The 20,055-nt window shown below is 45.7% G+C and overlaps 1 protein-coding gene across 8 annotated transcripts in view; it reads right to left on the bottom strand.

Annotated features, from left to right (window-relative positions):
• DYSF (dysferlin) overlaps positions 1–20,055 on the bottom strand; it is a 161,675-nt gene that overhangs the window by 30,691 nt on the left and 110,929 nt on the right. For 5 of the 8 annotated variants that reach the window (XM_042470112.1, XM_042470116.1, XM_042470111.1 and 2 more), the window contains 8 exons: positions 17,784–17,846; positions 9,087–9,185; positions 8,151–8,279; positions 7,126–7,281; positions 6,171–6,262; positions 5,916–6,086; positions 4,930–5,072; positions 621–760 (listed from right to left, as the gene is read on the bottom strand). In XM_042470112.1, coding sequence (XP_042326046.1) covers positions 621–760; positions 4,930–5,072; positions 5,916–6,086; positions 6,171–6,262; positions 7,126–7,281; positions 8,151–8,279; positions 9,087–9,185; positions 17,784–17,846 — 993 coding nt within the window. The remainder of the gene's footprint in view (positions 1–620; positions 761–4,929; positions 5,073–5,915; positions 6,087–6,170; positions 6,263–7,125; positions 7,282–8,150; positions 8,280–9,086; positions 9,186–17,783; positions 17,847–20,055) is intronic. The other 3 variants (XM_042470119.1, XM_042470117.1, XM_042470118.1) reach the window with 1 other exon arrangement.

Raw genomic sequence — 20,055 nt, 5'->3', positions numbered from 1 at the left:
TTGAAAATTTCTTTGTGTAAAAACAATGTTTTGTTTAAAAAAATGGCCAGGATTCTAGAACAGCTGCTTCATTATGTATATTTACTTATTTAGTGTTTCTCGGCCTGACCCTACAATTTTGCCTTATAGTTGTTGTGGGGGAATCCAAACACCAGCAGAGGAAAAAGAAAGGCACAAAGGGTTAGGATAGATAGTAGAGTTGCATTGCAACTTTCCACTAGCCATAAAAATGCACAAACAGGTGTAGGTTGGGCATATGGCTGTGTATGTTACCAAGAGGATGCCAGCCATTTCCATACATAGCACGGCACAGCATTGATTTGGTGCATCTACTTTAGCTAGGGCTCATAATCAGATGTAAAATCAAAGGCTTTCATGGCCGGCATCCATAGTCTTTTGTGGGTTTTCTGGGCTATGTGGCCATATTCTAGAAGAGTTTATTCCTGACATTTTGCCAGATGCCAATCACAGATGCAGGTGAAACATCAGGAATAAACTCTTCTAGAACATGATCACATAGCCTGGAAAACCCACAAAAGGCTCATAATCAGACTTAGGCACCTAGCTTGGCAACATTTCTTGAGCCTTGGCCATTGATCTCCATCCATGATCTGCCTTACCTGCTCGATATCTGGTTGCAGAGGACTGTACAGCCGTCTGGTCTCGACATGCTCTGGCACTAGGCCTTGCTTCCGCAAAGTATGCAGGGCTAGTCTTTCCTCCGCAGGCCCCAGATGTGGGTTGGGGGGCTTCCCATCCTCTGGACCAAGAAGAGAAGTGAATGAGGGCACAGCCAGGCTCACTACTTTGGCTCATCTTGTCAAGACAGCTGTGAGCACTGATGCAAAGCCCAAGCAAAGACAAGTAGGGAGAGGCTGCAGAGAGCTTGTTTTCTGCTGCTCCAGAGTACTGGACCTGGAGCAGCAGAATCAAAGCAGCAGAATCAAAGGATCCCCAACGGATGGCCATCCAGTCGCTGCTTAAAGACCTCCGAAGAACGAGACTCCATCAAAATCTCCAAAGGACTGTGCTCCATTGTTGAACAGCCCTTAATGTCAGAAAGTTCCTCCTAATGTTGAGCTGGAATCTCTTTTCCCGTAGTTTGCATCCATTGCTCCGGGTCCTGTTCTCTGGAGCAGCAGAAAACAAGCTTGCTCCCTCCTCAATATGACATCCCTTCAAATATTTAAACAGGGCTATCATATCACCTCTTAACCCTCTCTTCTCCAGGCCAACCATACCTAGCTCCCTAATTAGCTCCTCACAGGGCTTGGTGGTTTCCAGACTTTTCACCATTTTGGTTGCCTTCCTCTGGACACGCTCCAACCTGTCAACCTCCCTTTTGAACTGTGGTGCCTAGAACTGGAGACAGTTGTTTTTGGAGTGTGGGATGTGGTCATTGTGGAGGGGGGGGGGAGCTACATTATTGATTGCTCAATTTCTATGTATTCTGCAAAAGGATGGTCCAGCAGAATCACAGTGCAAGTAGAATAGATTTACTGTACATGATGTAAGCATGGTGTAGAAGCACAGCATTTGTTAGCCAGCTTGTATGGACATCACAGAGATTCCAAAAGCACACACACACTTCTCCCTCCCGTTCCCACCTAGCACCAGTGTGGGGCTGACAAAACCAAGGCACACGAAGGAGCCTTGTAAAAGGCCTTCCCTGCTCTCTTGGCTTCCAAGGAATCACTTGATGCCCCGCCAGGTTCAGCTTCAGCACAGCTGCTTTCCAGACCCCTTCCCACCCCCAGGGTCAAAGCCCAAGCTTTGTTCTGGGGCTTGAAAAGGTTTCTACAAAGAAGGGGAAGAGCTTGTTCAGGCTCACACCTGGAAGGTGGAGTTGGCGTGGGGAGCAATAAGGTAAAACCTCGCCCAACGTCCACTGGGAACATTCGCTCAACCATTAGAAGCTGCGGGACAAAACTAACAACTAAATGTCAAGAGGGAGAAATGTAAAGTATTAAACTTAGGCAGAAAAAAAATGAAATGCATAAAATATAGGATGGGGGACATCTGGCTTAAGGAGACTTATATGTGTGAAAGGGATCTAGGAGTCCAAGTAGACCACAAGTTGAACGTGAGTATCAACAGTATGAAGTGGCAGCTCACAAGGCCAATGCGATTCTTGGTTGCATCAATAGAAGTATAGTGTCTAGATCAAGGGAAATAATAGTGCCTCTCTATTCTGCTTTGGTCAGGCCCCACCTGGAATATTGTGTTCATTTCTGAGCAAAACATTTCAAAAAGGATGTTGAGAAACTGGAACTGTGTCCAGAGGAGGGCAACCAAAATGGTAAAGGCTCTGGAAACCATGAAGCCCTATGAGGAGAGACTTAGGGAGCTGGGGATGTTTAGCCTGGAGGAGAGACAGTTAAGGGGTGATATGATAGCCCTGTTTAAATACTTCAAGGGATGTTACATTGAGGATGGAGCAAGCCTGTTTTCTGCTGTTCCAGAGACTAGGACCCAGAGCAATGGATGCAAGCTTCAGGAAGAGATTCCAGCTCAACATTAGGAGGAACTTCCTGAGAGTAAGGGCTGTTGAACGGTGGAACCAGAGAACTGTGGAGTCTCCTTCTTTGGAAGTTTTTAAACAGAGGCCATGCAACCTCTGTTTAAAGACCTCCAAAGAAGTAAAGTTGGGCTGGAGGACCTAGGGATTCCTAGAGAGAATGTATTAATCAACCCCACAAATAATCAAAGCTGCAAAAGTCAAAGGGCCAACCGTACAGTAAAAATCCCTGAGATTTGAGGTTTACCCTAAGAGCGAGTAAGAGACATGATTCCAGCCCTTGTCTGCACCTGAAGCAGCCGGACGAGGCAAGGAACACACTTACAATTTTAAAAAATCAACACAGTTTGCCAAACGGGTGTTTCTCTACAAACGAGTGTAAACATGGATTCCCGATGCAAAGAGATCCTCCGTTGGGATCCCTTTGCTGTTTTGTTATCAGGACAGTTTGGTCTGTGTGATAAGGTCTCTCTCTGCTGGCCAAAAACCACAAATACAAGACTCTTCCTAACCGCACACAAACCCAGCTCCTAGTCAGCAAAAAAAAAGGCATATGCAAAGCTAGGCCAAGGAGACAGAGGTCCAAAACACACTGCAGAAATCATCCAGTTTGAGACCGCTTGAACTGCCCTGGCTCAGTGCTAGGGAATCCTGGGATATTGTAGTTTCTTGTGACACCAGAGCTAAATGTCTCACAAAGCAACAGTTCCCAGAATTCCCTAGCATTTAGCTAGGGCAGTTAATGCAGACTCAAACTGGATTCTTTCTGCAGTGTGCTTTGGACCAGATTTTTTCATTACTGTTGAGAAGTGGTCCCTTGACACATTGCAATGCCCCTCTGGGGAAAAATGTACAACTGACACTAGATTTTTCCAATATTGGGACTTTGGGCAAAAAAATCACTAGTTCAAAAACCTTGCTTTTGGGGGGCAAAACAATGCTTTTTGCAGACAAAAAAACCACAACCTGTTCCTGTGTGCATGGGAAACTAAGCTTGTCAAGACGAAAATTGGAGAGGTCTACTGTAGTTTTAATGGTTGTGTAGAAGAGAAATTTCAGCAAGTGTTGCTTATCATAGAATCTGGTAACAAGCAACACCTGTTGAAATTCCCTCTTCTTACACAACCAGTTGGGGTTTTCAGCTGGGAGGAGAGGAGGGTCTGCAATACTGAGCCATCAAACTGCAGACTAGTCCACCTTCCTGAGGCTCTTCCCACCCAAGCTGGGAATTAGCTATAAAGGCTTCCTGTTGACTGTGGGATTTAGACTCAGGGAATCATAAGAGTCGGAAGAGACTACAAGAGTCATCCGGTCCAATCCCATTCTGCCATGTAGGAACTCACAAGTAAAGCATTCCTGACGGATGACCATCCAGCCTCTCCTTAAAGATCTCCAAAGAAGGAGACTCTACCACACTCCAAGGCAGCATCTTCCATAGTTGAGCAGCTCTTACCATCAGGAAAGTCTTCCTAATGTTTAGGTGGAATCTCTTTTCCTGTAGTCTGAATCCATTGCTCTGGGTCATATACTCTGGAGCAGCAGAAAATAAGCTTGCTCTATCCTTAATATGACATCCCTTCAAATGTTTAAATACTTAAATGTGGTTATCATGTCCCTTCTTAACCTTCTCTTCTTCATGCTAAACATGCCCAGCTCCCTAAGGTGCTCCACATAGGACCTGGTTTCCAGACCTTTCACCATTTTTGTTGTCCTTCTCTGGAGTGGGTTATGATAGGGTTTCCTAACTCTGGGCTTGTTTAGTGGTTTGGAGCTCCTAGGCCTTGGGACTTCCTCCCAGCTCAAGCCTTGTCTCTTACACAAGACGCCCAACTACAGCTCAGTTCAGGCCAGAAGCCCTGGATCAGACACCACCTGGATTGTGTCAGTCATTAACTCAACAAGGCAGATACTCCCTTAAGAAACCTGATCTGGTCTGATTTTGGAAACTAAATAGGGTCAAGCCTGACAAGCACTTGGATAGAAAATCACCAGGGAAGACCAAGGCTCTCCAAGTAGGGCTAGGAGGAGAGGGTCCTCACTGGAACCCTGGAGAGCCATTCTGTTAGAGATGATGCTACTGGGGTAGAGGATCCAGTGGTGCACCTCAGCGCTTTACTTCCAAGTGTGGTCCATGTTTTATCCATTGGCCATTCTTGGTCTTGTTTACCCTCATGTGTTAAGAGACAAGATACCTGTATTTTCACAGCTTAATACCCATCCACTTCCCCATGGTCCAAACTCCATGGGACATGATCCAACAAAAAGGTCCCTTATTCCACCAGCCCCACGTAAGTGCACTGGAACAGTGCAAGGACGTGATGGCAGGAATATTTCTAAGGGGGCTTCAGATAACATAAAACATAATGAAACAAGCAACGGGAAAGACTGGAAGGGCTTCCCTTTCTTTTTACCAAAGTCTGTGAGGCTGTAGGTTTGATCTCCAAAGATGATACGGTCCGGCTTGTAAACAGGAGGTTTGCAGTTGCGTTGCAAGGCCAGGTAGTGGAGCAGCTGGGAGGGTCGCAGTTGATCTCTCCATTGGTTAGGACCAGAACTGCAGGTATGAGACAAAATGGAACAAAATGAAGCCGTAGCCCTCCATATCCAGAGGCCTCAAGGCAGGTAACCTTTAATGCACATTGTTCAAACTGATTTCAAAATACAACCATGGTTTGGCGCAGCTGCCTTTCATTTCAATGGGGGTTATTAATTTGATTTCATTTGTATGCTGCCTTTCTCCGAAGTGGAAGCAGTCATAATCATAACAGTAATCAAAAGGCAATCAGAATCACGATAAAACAATTAATTGTGCAGGAGACTCTCCTGCCCAATTGGGGCTGTGGGTTGTGGGGTATTTGCACACTGTACTGTTTAATATTGCAGCAAGCCACTTCGGACCAAGGAAGGCAAACATCTTAAGAGAAATTTGAGGGACATAAAATTTATGTGGAGGGGAATGCCCTCATTCTCTCTACAAACACATCCCTGCTGCTCCCCATCCTCCAAAGTAAGGCAGACGGGGTGACCAGATGTCCTCCTTTCCCAAGACAGGTCCTACATTCCAGCTGTCTGTCCAGGAGGAATTTCAAAATGTCCTCCACTTTTGGGCACGACTAAGAAACATGAGTTTTTATTTATATGAGTGTTTTTAGCCTTTTATTTTGCAATGACCTACATTTTTCTTGAGTGTCTTACATTTTGCAGTGCCTTGTCCTCCTTTATGGTTCTCTCATAGAATCATAGAGTTAAAAGAGGCCGCAGGGGCCATCCAGTCCAACATCCTGCCATGCAGGAACTCTCTATCAAAGCATCCCTGAGACAGAGGGCCATCCAGCCTCTGTTTAATCTGTTCACCCTGAGGACAAGGCACTGGAAAGTAAGGTATCATGGCACCCACATGCAGTAGGTCTGGGGTAGGCCGCAGCGGGCTCCAAATCTGGAGAGGAACCGGTTCTCGAGGTCAATGATTGTCTGCCCAATCTTCTCATCCTTGGACAGGAGGTCATAGTCATAGAGGGTGATCTTCAGGTCCTTCTCCGAGGGCAAGGTGCAAGTCAGCTCAAACATCCTACAGAGAGGCAGGAACACGGAGGTCACTCTCAGATGCAACAGAGACGCTCCACATATGCTTGGGATGCAAGCGTACACTTACTTTCCAAAGACTGGCTCCAAGGTGCAGGCGATATAATTGTCCTGGTCATTGATGGATTTCTTCCCCACAGAAATCTTCACATAAGGGTCACACTGCAGAGGAGAAAGAAAGGACAGCCAAGGTGGTCATCTGGTCAACATCACAGTGACTACCGAGACAATAATAATAATAATAATAATAATAATAATAATTGTATTTATATCCTGCCTATCTCTACAGATCGAGGCGGGTTACAACAACAAAAATACATCAATAAAATACATAATACACACATAACCAAGGCTACACAATCCCCTTATCCCTCTACCTTAAAACAAAAACAACATTATAAAATACAGATGAAAATGAGTTAAAATAGGCATAGTTGAAGCGAGGCATCTTGGGGCAGACAGGGGTATCCATATCAGTGTAACGGTAGGTCAGTCTGGAAAGGCCTGCTGGAAGAGATCCGTCTTGACAGCCGTATTAAAGGCGTCAAGAGTGGTGATATGACAGATCTCTTCCGGCCAGTCGTTCCATAATTTAGGAGTGGCGGATGAGAAGACTCTTTGGGTGACTGCAGCCAACCCAGTCTTCCTTGGCTGCAATAGGGTTTTCCCAGAGGACCTGAGTGTGTGGGGTGGATTGTATGGAGGAAAGCACTCCCGCAAGTAAGCTGGACCACACTAGGGACCACACTAGGCTGCATCCACACTGCAGAAATAATCTGGTTTCACACCGTTTTAACTGCCATGGCTCAGCGCTATGGAATTCTGGGATTTGCAGAATTTTGCTTTGGGGCCACAATGAACTACAATTCCCAGAATTCTATAGCATTGAGCCATGGCAGTTAAAGCGGTGTCAAATCGAATTATTTCTGCAGTATGGATTGTCCACTAGTCTGGTGACTACACCGCTTCCATCTTTATTCCCATTCCTCTACCACTGGCACCTCCACCCTTCTCCACAGCCTTACCTTGCCATTGGGGTCTTTGGGTTGCAGATCAAAGGCACGGACGATGTAGACACGGACAAGGCATTCCTGGGGGCCTCTGGCAGGGAGCTGGTGGAACTGGCGAGGCGGCATGGGCACCGCAGGGTCATCTGGAAGCGGGTAAATCTTGAATGAACCCTGCAAGAAAAGAGGGTGCATCAAATAAAAACAAGGTCATAGCTACCTGAAAATCTACTCAATGGCTCCTGAGTGGGTCACACCTTCATTAAGCCACATGCAAAAAGGACACCCCACATTGGTCGCACATGCACTGCTGGTAGTCACATGTGCTCAATGGGCACAAAGAGAGACATTGTATGTCTCTAGACCATGGGGAGTAGAAACATTGAAACGCCACCCACACCATACACACACAGTGGCATCATTAGGGTTGGTCACCCTGATTCAGTAGCTAAGAAGGTGACCCAGTGGCTGGTCCCAAGTCGAAAGAACTGCACAGTTGGCCCTCCACATTTGCATCTCTGACTTTTGCGGATTTGATTATGCATTGATTTGATAAATATGTTCTCTCTAGGAATATCTAGATCCTCCAGCATGACTCTATGGTCAACTTCTCTCAAAGGTTACTCTGAAGGACCTAGAGACAACAATTGTCTAGGCATTTTTAGGTCCTCAAGTGCAATTCTGTGGTCAACATTTGACTGATATTGACCACAGAATTGCTCTGGAGGACCTAGAGATTCCTAGAGAGAACACTTGCCTAGGCATTTCTAGGTCCTCCAGTGCAAATCTATGGTCAACTTTTTGCTGATGTTGACCACAGAGATGCCCTGGAGGACCTAGAGACTCCTAGAGAGGTGTTCTCCCAAGTAAAAAAAAAAGGTATTTTTATTTGTAGTTTTCCCACTTTCACGGGGGTCCTGTGCCCCGAACCCCAGCCAATGTAGAGGGTCCACTGCACTAAACAAGCTGTATCCCTCAGATTTCCAAGAGAAATCCAACATGTTGTTTCTTGATATCCAAATGATCCAAAGAGGTTGGCAAACCTTGAATTCTCCCACAACGGTGGGGTCTTCATGGGCATCTTGAGTCTTGCCGCGGTACAGCTTGAAGGTGTGACAGAAGTCTGAAAGGCCCCCAAAGTCTTCTATGTTCTCCAGTTCCGTCTCGTAGACCTACAGTTGTAGGAGGGATGAAATGGTCCAGAGATGCTCTCATTCTAAATCCCCATCATCCAGGAAGATTCCCATCCCTCTCCTCTCTGCTTGCCCAAGTTGGGATGAGTTCACACTTAGAAGTGTGTGAAAAATCTCCAGGGTCAAAGGCAACATCAAACCCACACCACAGCGATGTGGAAGATCACACCATTCCCACGAATATTTGGCTTGTTGTTGTTGTGTGCCTTTAATCATATCTGACTTATAGCAACCCTAAGGGAAACCTATCGTGGGGTTTCTCTGGCAAGATTTGTTCAGTGGGGGCTTGCCATTGCCTTAACAAGAGGCTGAGAGAGTGTGACTTGCCCAAAGTCACTCAGTGGGTTTCATGGCTGAGCAGGAATTTGAATCCTTTTGTAAGATATTTAGCCTTCCCTATTAGAAAGTTCATGGTCCACCACAAACTACAAATCCCAGGATTCCATAGCACTGAACCAAAACAGTTAAAGCGGTGTCAAACCACATGATTCCTTCAGTGCAATGCAACCTCTGCTCCTGGTGCTACATTCCAGTCTGGTATAGAAAGCCAGTGAGGTGTAGTGGTTTGAGTGTTGGGCTATGACTCTGGAGACCAGGGTTCAAGTGACCTGTGGTAAGTGACACTCCCTCGGCCTCAGGAGACTGCAATGGCAATCCTCCACTGAACAAATCTTGCCAAAAGAACCCCATGATAGAGTCATCTTAGGGTCGCCAGAAGTCAGAAATGATTTGAAAGCACACAATAAATAGCCATCCAAGGAAAGACTCCAGGCACAGCATCCTTACCTTCAAAGTGTCAAAGCCCTTCTCCAAGTAGGAGCCACATTTCTCTCGCTCCCCCGTGGAAGCGTAGAACTTGCTCCACCAATCGATGAATTCTTCCTCCTAGAAGAGGAGGAGAAGAAGGAGGAGGAGGGTTGGGAGATGGAGAAAATGCCATGTTTATTATCCATGAAATGATGGAAGTGATCAGAGAACTGTGACCTCAGCACATTGATGATGGCCAAGGAAGGAAAACATTAGATTTGCTGACCTCTTGCCTTGAGAGCAGGGAATGCAAAAAGAAGCCAGCACCTTAGCAGACCCCAAGCTCAACATGAGACAACAGTAGGTCAAGGTGTGAAGTCGAAGGCGTCCATGGCCAGCATCCATCGGTTTTTGTGGGGTTTTCAGGCTATGTGGCTATGTAATAAACTCATCTAGAATGTGGCCACAGAGCCCGGAAAACCCACAAAAATCTAAGTATGTAAAAGGGATCTTGTAGCCCCTTTGAGAGTAACTGAAAGAAAGACGTTGGCAGTATGAGCTTTCATAAACTTCAGTCTACTTCCTCAGATGCATTTGGTGGAGTGCAAAGCCAGGGACAGACCTATATGTGCCATTGGCATGTGAGGATGTCAATTCAAATTGAAAATCCTTTGTGTGTGGAAATGAATTGGCAAGACCAGTTTTAGAAATGGTCGCTGGTGGACAAAGGCAGTGCAAGCTGTAGCCTGAAGGTGAGGAGAATGGGAAACAGAGAGGGCTGTGATGAACGAAAGAACAGTGTGACATGGCAGCCAAAAAAGCCAGTGCTATGTTAGGTCTGCATGCCACACTACAGAAATAAAACAGATTGACACCACTTTAACTGCCATGACTCAGTGCTATGGAACCCTGGGATTGGTAGTTTGCTAGAGCTCTCTGAGAGATATGGTGAAGTATCTCACAAAACTACAAACCCAAGACTTCCCATAGCATTGAGCCATGGCAGTTGAAGTGGTGTCTGCTTCACTTCTGTGGTGTGACAGCAGCCTAAAAGAGAATTATAATGTCCAGATCAAGGGATGGCTATGTTATCATGAAAGGATGCAATACAGTACCCCTCTGTTCTGCTTTGGTCAGAACTTGCCTGCAATATTGCGTCCAATTCTGGGCATCACAATTCAAGAAGGATGTATTATCAAGCTGAGCCATGTCCAGAAGAGGACAAGCCAGATGGTCCACAAATGATCTTGGGTATGTTTAGCTTGGAGAAGAGAAGAGGGAGAGGTGATATGATTGCCATCTTTAAATCTCAGAAGGGATCCCACCTAAATGATGGAGCAGGCTCATTTTCTGCTGCACTGAAGGGCAAGGACTGAAACAGTGGATTAAAGGCAAGGAATTCCAAGTAAGCCACAGAAAGAATTTCCTGGCTGTAAGTCGGGTTTGATAGTGGCTCAGACTCCCTCAGAGTCGGGTGGCTGACCCTCCCTTGGAGGTTTTCCAAAAGAGGTTGCAGCAGGACACCTTTCAGAGATGCTTTTGCTATGAACTAACGCATGGCAGAAGGATGGACTAGATAATTCTTGGGAAACCCTGGCAATTTTGCGTTCCTAAGGGTCAGTGAATTGGCCAGATTCCCTTGTTATAAATCCCAGGAGAGAGGTAGCAAGGGATTTAGCCATAGTGCAGTGGTAAGCTGCATCCAGAAGTTAGAATCGTAGAATCATTGAGCTGGAAGCCAAAGGGCCTGATCCAGTCTAACCCTCTTCTGCCGTGCAGGAACTCACAGTCAAAGCACCCCTGTCTCTTTAAAAACCTCCAAAGAAGGAAACTTCACCAGTGTCCAAGGCACCATCTTCCACTGTTCAACAACTTTTACCATCAGGAAGTTCTTCCTAATGTTGAGGTGGAATATCTTTTCCTGGAGCTTGCATCCATTGTTCCATTGTGAAACAAGCCTGCTTCCTCCTCAATATGACATCCCTTCAAATATTTAAACAGGGCTCATATCATATCACCTCTTAACCTTCTCTTCTCCAGGCTAAACATCCCCAGCTCCCTCAGTCGTTCCTCATAGGGATTCATGGCTTCCAGACCCTTCACCATTTTAGTCGCCCTCCTCTGGACACATGGCTCCAGTTTCTCAATGTCCTTTTTGAACTGTGTTGCCCAGAACTGGACACAATATTCCAGGTGGGGCCTGACCAGAGCAGAATACAGTGGCACTATTACTTCCCTTGATCCAGACACTATACTTCCCTTGATGCAGGCTAAAATCACATTGGCTTTTCTAGCTGTTGTTTGGGGGACCTGGAGATTTCTAGAGAGGTGTTCTCTTAGGTAAAAAGAATAGTGGGTTGTTGTTGTTGTTGTTATTATTATTATTATTATTATTATTATTTGTGGTTTTTCTGCATTCTTGGGGGTCCTTCGCCCCTAACCCCAGCCAATGTGGAGGGACTGTTGTACATTTCTAACAAGATGTCAGCCATTCCTTTTATATATATATGACAATTCTGCAGTCGGTTGGAGCCAAGATGAAGGAGCAATTTGCAGCCCGCGAAACATCCCTAGACAAATAAATATCTCATTTTCACATTCCACAAAATTCCATCAGAGTAACCTCATGGCTGAGCCTTCATCGGGGCTTATGGAATTTGAGGGCCAGCCAGCCATCCATCCTCCCAAAAAAGAGGCACTGGGCTGGCTTCTCTCCCCAGCGCCACCAGCACCACTTTTTCTTCTCCTTTAGAGAAATATTACATACACCTCCCCTTTCAGCACTCTTTCTGGGTTGCCTTTTTATAAAAGAAGAAGAGAAAAAAGTGACGTTCTGACCCAAATGGCTTTATGGTGACATTCCACGGGTGCCGAGTTACAAAGAAAGCACTTTCTGCCATTTGGCGACTGACCCCTGGTATCTTCCGCAGCCCCAAGACAAAGACCTGGAGGTCGGAGGTTTCTTTTGGATTTGTGGATTTTTCTTCTGTTTTTGGATCGATGTTACGAGACTTTTTTTCAAAAAAGAAGAATCTCTTTTCAAAAGCAATATGCCAGGAAAAACAGCTGGAATGTTAATTGGAAAGGAGGCTAATGGGTCTGTGTCAAGATGGAAAAGCCGAGGCAAAGAGCAGTTTCCTTGCACAAAAAGGGGACTGATTGAAAACATGCTCACGGCCAGGGCTTCAGAAAGTTACTTTTGGGGACTTGCAATCCAAAAAAAGAGGAACTTTTCCAATCTCATCTCATGACCAAATGCTGTCAATTTCACTTTTGCTTTGCAACAATAGAGCAGAGTGGGCCCTCCACATTCGCTGGGGTTATGACCCCCACAAAAGTGGGAAAACCAGAAATAGTTTACCTAAAATAATGCCTCTCTAGGAATCTCTGGGCCCTCCAATGTAACTTTGTTATCAACATCTGCTGGATGTTCACCATAGAATTGCACTGGAGACCTACAAATGTTTTCTTTGGAATCTTTAGATCAGTGTTTCCCAAACTTTGGTCCTCCGGGTATTTTGGACTTCAGCTCCCAGAAGCCCTAGCCAGTCTGGCAAACAATCAGGAATTCTGGGAGCTGAAGTCCAAAACATCTGGAAGGAGACAGTTTGAGAAACTCTGCTCTAGATCCTCCAGTGTGAATCTATGACCAAAGTCCAGTGGAGTTGCGTTGGAGGATCTAGAGATTCCTAGAGATGCAGAACACTAGGCAAACCTATCATGGGTTTTCTTGGCCAGATTTGTTCAGAGGGGGTTTGCCTTTGCCCTCCTCTGAGGCTGAGAAACTGTGACCTGCCTAAGGTCACTAGGTTTCCATAGCCAACCGAGGATTCCAACACTGGACTCCCGGAGTCCTAGTCCAACAATGAAACAACCATGCTATGTTACCTCCGAGATTTATTCCAAGGAGGTGACATACCCAAAGTCACCAAGTGGGTTTCCATGGCTGAGTGGGGATTTGAACCCTGGTCTCCAATGATATAGGGATTGTGAATCCTAGAGTTGGAAGAGACCCCATGGGCCATCCAGTCCAACCCCCTTCTGCCATGCAGGAACTCACAATCAAAGCACCCAAGACAGATGGCCATCCAACCTCTGTTTAAAGACCTCCAAAGAAGGAGATTCCACCAAAATCTCACAGGAAGTGTGTTCACAGCTCTTTCTGTCAAGAAGTTCCTTCTAATGTTGAGCTGGAATCTCTTTTCCTGCAGCTTGCATCCATTGTTCCGGGTTCTATTCTCTAGAGCAGCAGAAGACAAGCTTGCTCCCTCCTCAATATGATTTCCCTTTCAATATTTAAACAGGGCTATCATGTCCCCTCCTAACCTTCTCTCCATCTCCAGGTGGCACATCCTTAAGGCTAAATTCCAGCCATTAATAAATAGAAGATCCGGGTTCCCATCCTCCTGCAGTGAGGGAAGTTCAGTTGGCAGTTCTCCCCGGGTCCAGAGGCCTCCTAGAGCCTGGCCTTGGCAACCCGATCCTAGATGAAGCAGCTTGGGGAGGCCCTTGTGGTTGCGTTCATGGGAGGCAACCACAGGAATGCCCGCCTGGCATCCCTGTCCCTGCCCAGTCTGGAGGCTGAATATCGACTGTCAGCTTTCATCTGGAGACATTTGATCCGGGTGGCTCTTCCAGCGAAGGGTAACTGGAGAGGCCATAAAATATGCGCTCCCATTCCGAGACTAGCAAGCGCAGCAAATAACCAATTACTCCAAATAGTTTACAGATTTCGGCTCACATGTTTTCTGGCTCGCCTTCCTTGTGCTAACTTGTCGCTTAATGGCTTATTTGTCTCAGATACAGCAGGGAAAGACCAGCCGGGTGGGAGGCAGAAAGGCTTTTGGAAAGGGATGGATCTTGGGCAGATGAGAAGGGGGTGCTTCTATTTACCCATATGTTACGGTTCACCATTAAATTAAATTGACATCCCTCCTCCAGTCCTCCAAACACATACATGCTGGTTTCCATCACCCCAGCAATGCTGGAAAGATCTTTATTTATGAAATCTGTTAAGCTCTAGGAAAGTTGGAGGTTTTCTGAATGTCTCCGAAGAATAGTCAGAATCAAGAACATTTCACTGGCATAGTGTGCCTCACATGGAAAGGGGTCTTCTAGGGACTCTATGGCCAGAATCCTGTTGGTGTCTCACGCATGCATAGGTTCCCTTCTGAAAGCGGTCGGACATTTCTGTCCAATGTGGAACAGTCATATTCGGTTCACTGTTGCAGAGGTGGAGTTGCACATGCAGGGTCAGGGTGCAAAAAAGATGCCTGCCGTGCATTGATAAGCATTGAATTGCATAGATGAGCATGAATGAGCATTGCACAGGGACATGCATCTGGTTGTACATTCAGTTCCATATTTCTTGTCCTGGTTAGGTTATGCAACATTGTCATTCAGCAAAAGTGTTGCAAAGCAAAGGTAATGTGTAACTCCACCTGTAGAATTACACACTACACTGTCCTGACACAACCACAATAAGGCTTTCATGCCTCCTGTCCATCTTCCATGGCCAGACCTTGGTTCAGCATGGGTGCTGCTGGCGTGATGTGGTGCACCACTCAGCTGCAACATGTATTGAGAGGGAAAGGTGATATGATAGCCCTGTTTAAATATTTGAAGGGGTGTCACATGGAGGATAGAGCAAGCTTGTTTTCTGCTGCTCCAGAAACTAGGACATGGAGCAGTGGATGCAAACCAGAGGAAAAGAGATGCCAGATCAACATTAGGAAGAAGTTCAGCTGTTCAGCAGCAGAAGATGCTGCTGCCTTGGAGGACAGTGGAGCTTTGGAGATTTTAAGCAGAGGCTAAATGGCCATCTGTCCCAGGGAGTGTTTGAATTGTGTTTTCCTGCATGGCAGAAGTGGGTTGGATGGGATGACCCTTGGCGTAAATTCCAACTCTATGATCCTATGGACCTTGGCACTTCCATAGTCTGCTCCAGAAGGTCTGGTGACCCCATGGCCCTGGTGCACAGAAGACTAAACATGTACCTACCCTAGTAGCCTCATGTTTGGGAATGCACTAGGCAAATAAATTTGCAAAAAGAGAAATTTGGAAACTTCAACATGAAAAGTTGCCACTTGAGCAACTAGGCCAAAGCTTGTTAAGCTTACCTTTTTGGACTTCAACACCTAAAATCACTTGGGGTGGGTGGGTTCTGGGCGTTTTGAGTGCAAAAAGGTATCCTTGTCAAGTTCTGAACTAGACCACTTGCTAAACCTGGACAATTGTTGGGGGTTAGAGGCTGTATTTGACCTTCCAGGAAAGCTTGGAGAACTGTACTCACCAACCCAAAAATGCTTCTCAGACTTCCCTCTCACTTCCTCCCTTTAAAAACTATAGTTTAGTGAGGCACCAGCACTCTTTATCAGAGAAGGCTATAGACTTGGGAAAACTAAAAATCCCATTATTCCATGGGATGGAACTACACTTAAAGAAGTGTCAACCTGCATTGTTTCTACAGTGTAGATGCACTCTGGGAGATGGTATTGATAGCCATCTTTAAATACCTGAAGGGATGTCAGGTGGAAGATGGAGTCAGCTTCTTTTCTAGTGCTTTCTAGAGACTAAGGAATGGCCTGCAGCTGCCCCTATTAGTCCCAGACCGGGGCAGCAGCAACTACATGTCATGGCCTTGATTTCTGCACCACAAAAAGGAGCCACAAAAAGTGGTAATTTTTGGTGCCCTGGAAAGGGCACCATAGCCATCAGCTCACAGCTTTTCCATGCTGCTTTGGCACTGCGTCATGTAGACACAGCGCCAGAGACTGCCATGATGCTACATGCCATGTGGAGCAGCGCACAGCATTACGCCACCAAGAGGCGGAGTCAGGGAGTGTGTCATGTGGACGCCACACACCAACTCTGGCCCCAGGCTGCCTTAAAGGCCAGTCTGTTGAACCCCAAAGACACTAACCGTTGGGTTCATAGTACAAGAAACGAGATTAGGAAGCCCTTCTAGACCAGTTGTTCCCAAACTGCAGTCCTTTTGGACTTCGTCTCCCAGAATCCTTGACAAATGGATGAGCTGGCTGGGGCTCTGGGAGCTGAAGTCTAAAATATTTGGAGGACCACAGTTTGGGAATCACCATTCTAGGTCATAAGTCTTTAAAGAGAGGTTGCTTGGGCATCTCTCAAGTGCACTGTAGTTGTGTATTCCTGCACAGCTGGGGGCTGGATGATGGTCTTTGCGATCCCTCTGATTCCATGTTTCTCCTAACGGCTGGCATGCAGTCCATCTAGCAGTGGGGCTGTAAGGCTGTCCTTACATTCCTCTCTGCAACAGGATTCAATTTTGAGCCTTCAACTTTCCCGGAGAAGCTTGAAGCAAATGCTCCCAGCTGCAACCTGAAGGCCTCCCTCTCCTCCACCCGCGATCCCAATTTTAACCCGCAGCAACTCTGTTTTCCCAATGCACACATCCTTTGCCATACGTTCCTAGTTCCAGACAAGCGCTTGCTTCCAAGGCTAGCCGGCCTCCTCCTCCCCCAAGATGTCAACAGCTCTTCCAAAAGTGAGGTTTATTCTGCTTAATGACATTCAGGTTAGAGCGGCACACATGAAAGGAGCAGTGGCTCACTGATGATGGTTTTGCCACCTTTGTTTTAAATTAATGACTTGCAAGCTGGCCGCGCTGCAACGTTTCAGCTGGGCTAAAATGAAAACACATTCCCCTTCCTTTGAGGGGGGAAAAATCGAGGAGGAGGTCATTGAGCATGTTTTCTGACTTCTGAGTGTTACCAAAAGCGCCCAGATTTGGACACTTGGCCCTCCATGTTTGCGGCTTTGCCTTTTGCAGATTTGATTGTTTGCAGGTTTGATTAATATGTTCTTTCTAGGAACCTCTAGGTCCTCCAGCACAACTCTGACCATAGAGTTGTGTTGGAGGACCTAGACGTTCCTAGGAGTTTATCACACAGGATGAATCCCATTCAGAAACTAAACTTAAACTGAAAACAACCCACATTCGCAGGTTGTTTTTCAGACAATGTTCAGGGTTAACTCAAAGAGAAAGTAGGAAAAACCTGTATTTGCGGGATGTTTTTCAGACGCCGTTTGCATGAAAGAGAAATAACGCAAAAATAACCCGGACGCAAAGTTGTCAAAACCAGCTCCTTTTGACTTTTGCTAAATTCCAAAAGTACAAAGCAGCTTTCCCTTCGGAATATTTTTGTGTTGTTTCTCTTTTGCGCTAATGCCTCTGACAAACAACACCCGGATTTTAAAAACCTGTTTCCAGTTTTACCATTTCGCCCTCCGTGTGATAAACTCCTAGAGAAAACACTTCTCTGGGGATTTGTAGGTCCTCCAGCATGACTCTATCATCGACATCTGGTAGATTTTGACCATAGAGTTGCACTGGAGGACCTGGAGATTCCTAGAGAGAAAGTATTAATCAAATCTATGAATAATCAAAGCCGCAAATATGGAGGGATGTGTGTAATTTGCTACGGTGCAAAGCTCCCAGAACCCAATTCTGAGGCTCTATCCTCTTCTAAGCTTCTTTTAATGCAGGGGAAAAAATCCAAGAAGCATAGACTTGGGTTTGGCCTCCTGTTTTCTGTGAGGCTTGGAAGAACATGAGGCAAACCCTAGAATCACACCAAAGTTTAATCTGAGGTTATTTTTTGCAGCAGTTTTTCCCCCCTTATTTTTGTAAGGTTTGTAAAAACCAAAAAATCAAAGGCAAATAAGCTCATGTATTTAGGTGAGAAATGAAGCAATACATACATGGAGATCGGCCCCAGAAGTTGGCATGTTAATGAAAGCTGAGCTGGTCATGCCATCTGCAGGCTACAAATCAAAAGGTTTGGTTAGTGATGGGGTTAGACAAACACCGGTCCAACACTTGACGGCAAAAGCAACAACAGTCACTGGGACAAAATATAACCACGTCTCTCCAAATTGCACAAAAGAAACAACCCAAACGTACAGACAAGCAGAAGCTCATATAACAGAGAGCGGCAGTTAAAAGGAATCTCCCCCCAAAAAAAAGGGTGGCCCCGCCTCTTTTAATAAAGAACTACAGAGCCCTGATTCCCAATACCTTTTAAACCAGATCGCAATTCAGTTTGAACCAGTTCAAATGATCCTGGTTTCCACTTGAATCCATTCGCTGAAGCAGTTTGGGGAGGGAGGGCCACATGCCAGACCCATTTAACCCACGTCTTTTTAATGCTGACATTTTCCATGTCTTTTTGGATAAATCGAGTCAGCACAAGTGTGAGCCAGATGCAGATCGAAATCGATTTAAATTTGCCCTTTGGCCGGCTGGAGCAGGTCCATTTTGAACCAATTCATCCATCAATGGGAACCACAAGTAAGTCATTTTACAGGGGAAAATGCAATCAGAGCAAATGTAGTGGGAACCACCCTCCACTGTCAAATCGATCCGTCAATTCGAATCGCAAACCGCTTTTTTTGTAAGTGGGAATGAGGCCAGAATTAATGCAATTCCAGGCTGCATCTGCACTGTAGAAATAATACAGTTTGACGCCCCTTTAACTGCCAAGGCGCCATCCCACGGAATTGGGATTTGTAGTTTTGAGAGGCACCAGCACTCATTGGAAGAGAAGAGCGAAGACTTTGTCAAACTACAAATCCACAGGATGGGGCTACAACACTTAAAGTGGTGTCCAACTGCATTATTTCTATAGCGCAGAATGGGGAAAGGCAGCCTAAGGGTCACATTGGGTCCCCAGGAGTGAAACCTTGCCGCAAAATAACTCCAGTTGCCTCCTGGGAGTGCGGGAGACATCTGCACCACTATTCTGGTCTCCTTGGGCCATCTTAGTATGGAAATACCAGGAGGTGACTTCTGGGTCCCTTTTGTTATAAAAGAAGAGGTCTTTCCCAAGGCTTCTGACATTTCACCGATGAAAACTAGGCCAAGCAACACCAGAGAGCAGGCAAGACGAGAAACAGAGAAGCCAGGAGATGCTGCCGCCGTTTGCTTTTGCCTGAGCCGACTGGGAAGGGCAAGAACTCAACCTCTCCTCTGCTCCCTCCCCTCCTGAGTAAAATGAGTACAAACTACTCTTGCACTTTGAAATCTGTCGGCACAAATGGAAGTAAAGCTGAGGACAAAGAGGGAAAGTGGGAGGAGAAGAGAGAAAGCGGGGCATTTTCAAAGCTGCTGAAAGACATGGGACAGCGGAGGCCTAAATAGGACTGTCCCTCCAAAGGCTGATGGAGAGGCTATTAGATGAAATGAAATGCAACTTCAGGCAACAAAACCAAGAACCCTTCCATGAAAAAATGGCTTCCTTTTATTGATTTTGTTCATACAAATTTTAATAACTGTCCACCCTCCAAATAGCCAGCGGTCATTATGGTCCGATCTAATTTCAAACAACTTAAACTGTATAGGATTGTGTGTGTGTGCGTCTGTGTGTGATGCTTTTGAAAGTTTATTTTGTAATTGTGGGGTTTTAGCCATCCTTTACTGTTGTCTTTTTTGTATAATCTTCTAATATATTTTTTTAAAATGTAGGACAGTTTTTGACACAAACTGACACTATTTTCTCCGTCAAATTGACATTGATTAAGCGCAAACTGCTTTTGCAACATGAACTCAGTTTGTGGCAATTGGAAACTAATGTTGGGTTTTGTTTTGTTTTTCATGGCTGGCTGAGAGAGCGGCGTCTTTGCTTTCTGACTTCCAACGGACACTTCGTTTCATGCAGAAAATCATTAAGACGTATCAAAATTCTACAAAATGTACACAATTGCCTTCAGACTATGTGTACAAGGTGTATATGAAACATAAATGTGAATTTTGCATTTAGACTTGGGTCCTCTTTTCATTATGCGCATATGTGAAAATACAGGTATTCCAAAATACATTTTAAAAATCCAAAATGCTTCTGGTCCCAAGCATTTTGAATGAGGGAGCTGCAACCTGTATTACACAGTGGGGCCCTTGTCATCCCATGGATCACAAAATCTGTGGATGCTCAAGTCCAATAGTAAATGGCGTCCTATTTACTATTTGCTGTTTGGA

This window comes from Sceloporus undulatus, chromosome 5, assembly GCF_019175285.1.
Source record: "Sceloporus undulatus isolate JIND9_A2432 ecotype Alabama chromosome 5, SceUnd_v1.1, whole genome shotgun sequence".
In the NCBI taxonomy this organism is placed as follows: domain Eukaryota; kingdom Metazoa; phylum Chordata; class Lepidosauria; order Squamata; family Phrynosomatidae; genus Sceloporus; species Sceloporus undulatus.
The sequence above is the reverse complement of the archived record's forward strand: the minus strand, read 5'-3'. Positions and strand labels throughout refer to the sequence as shown.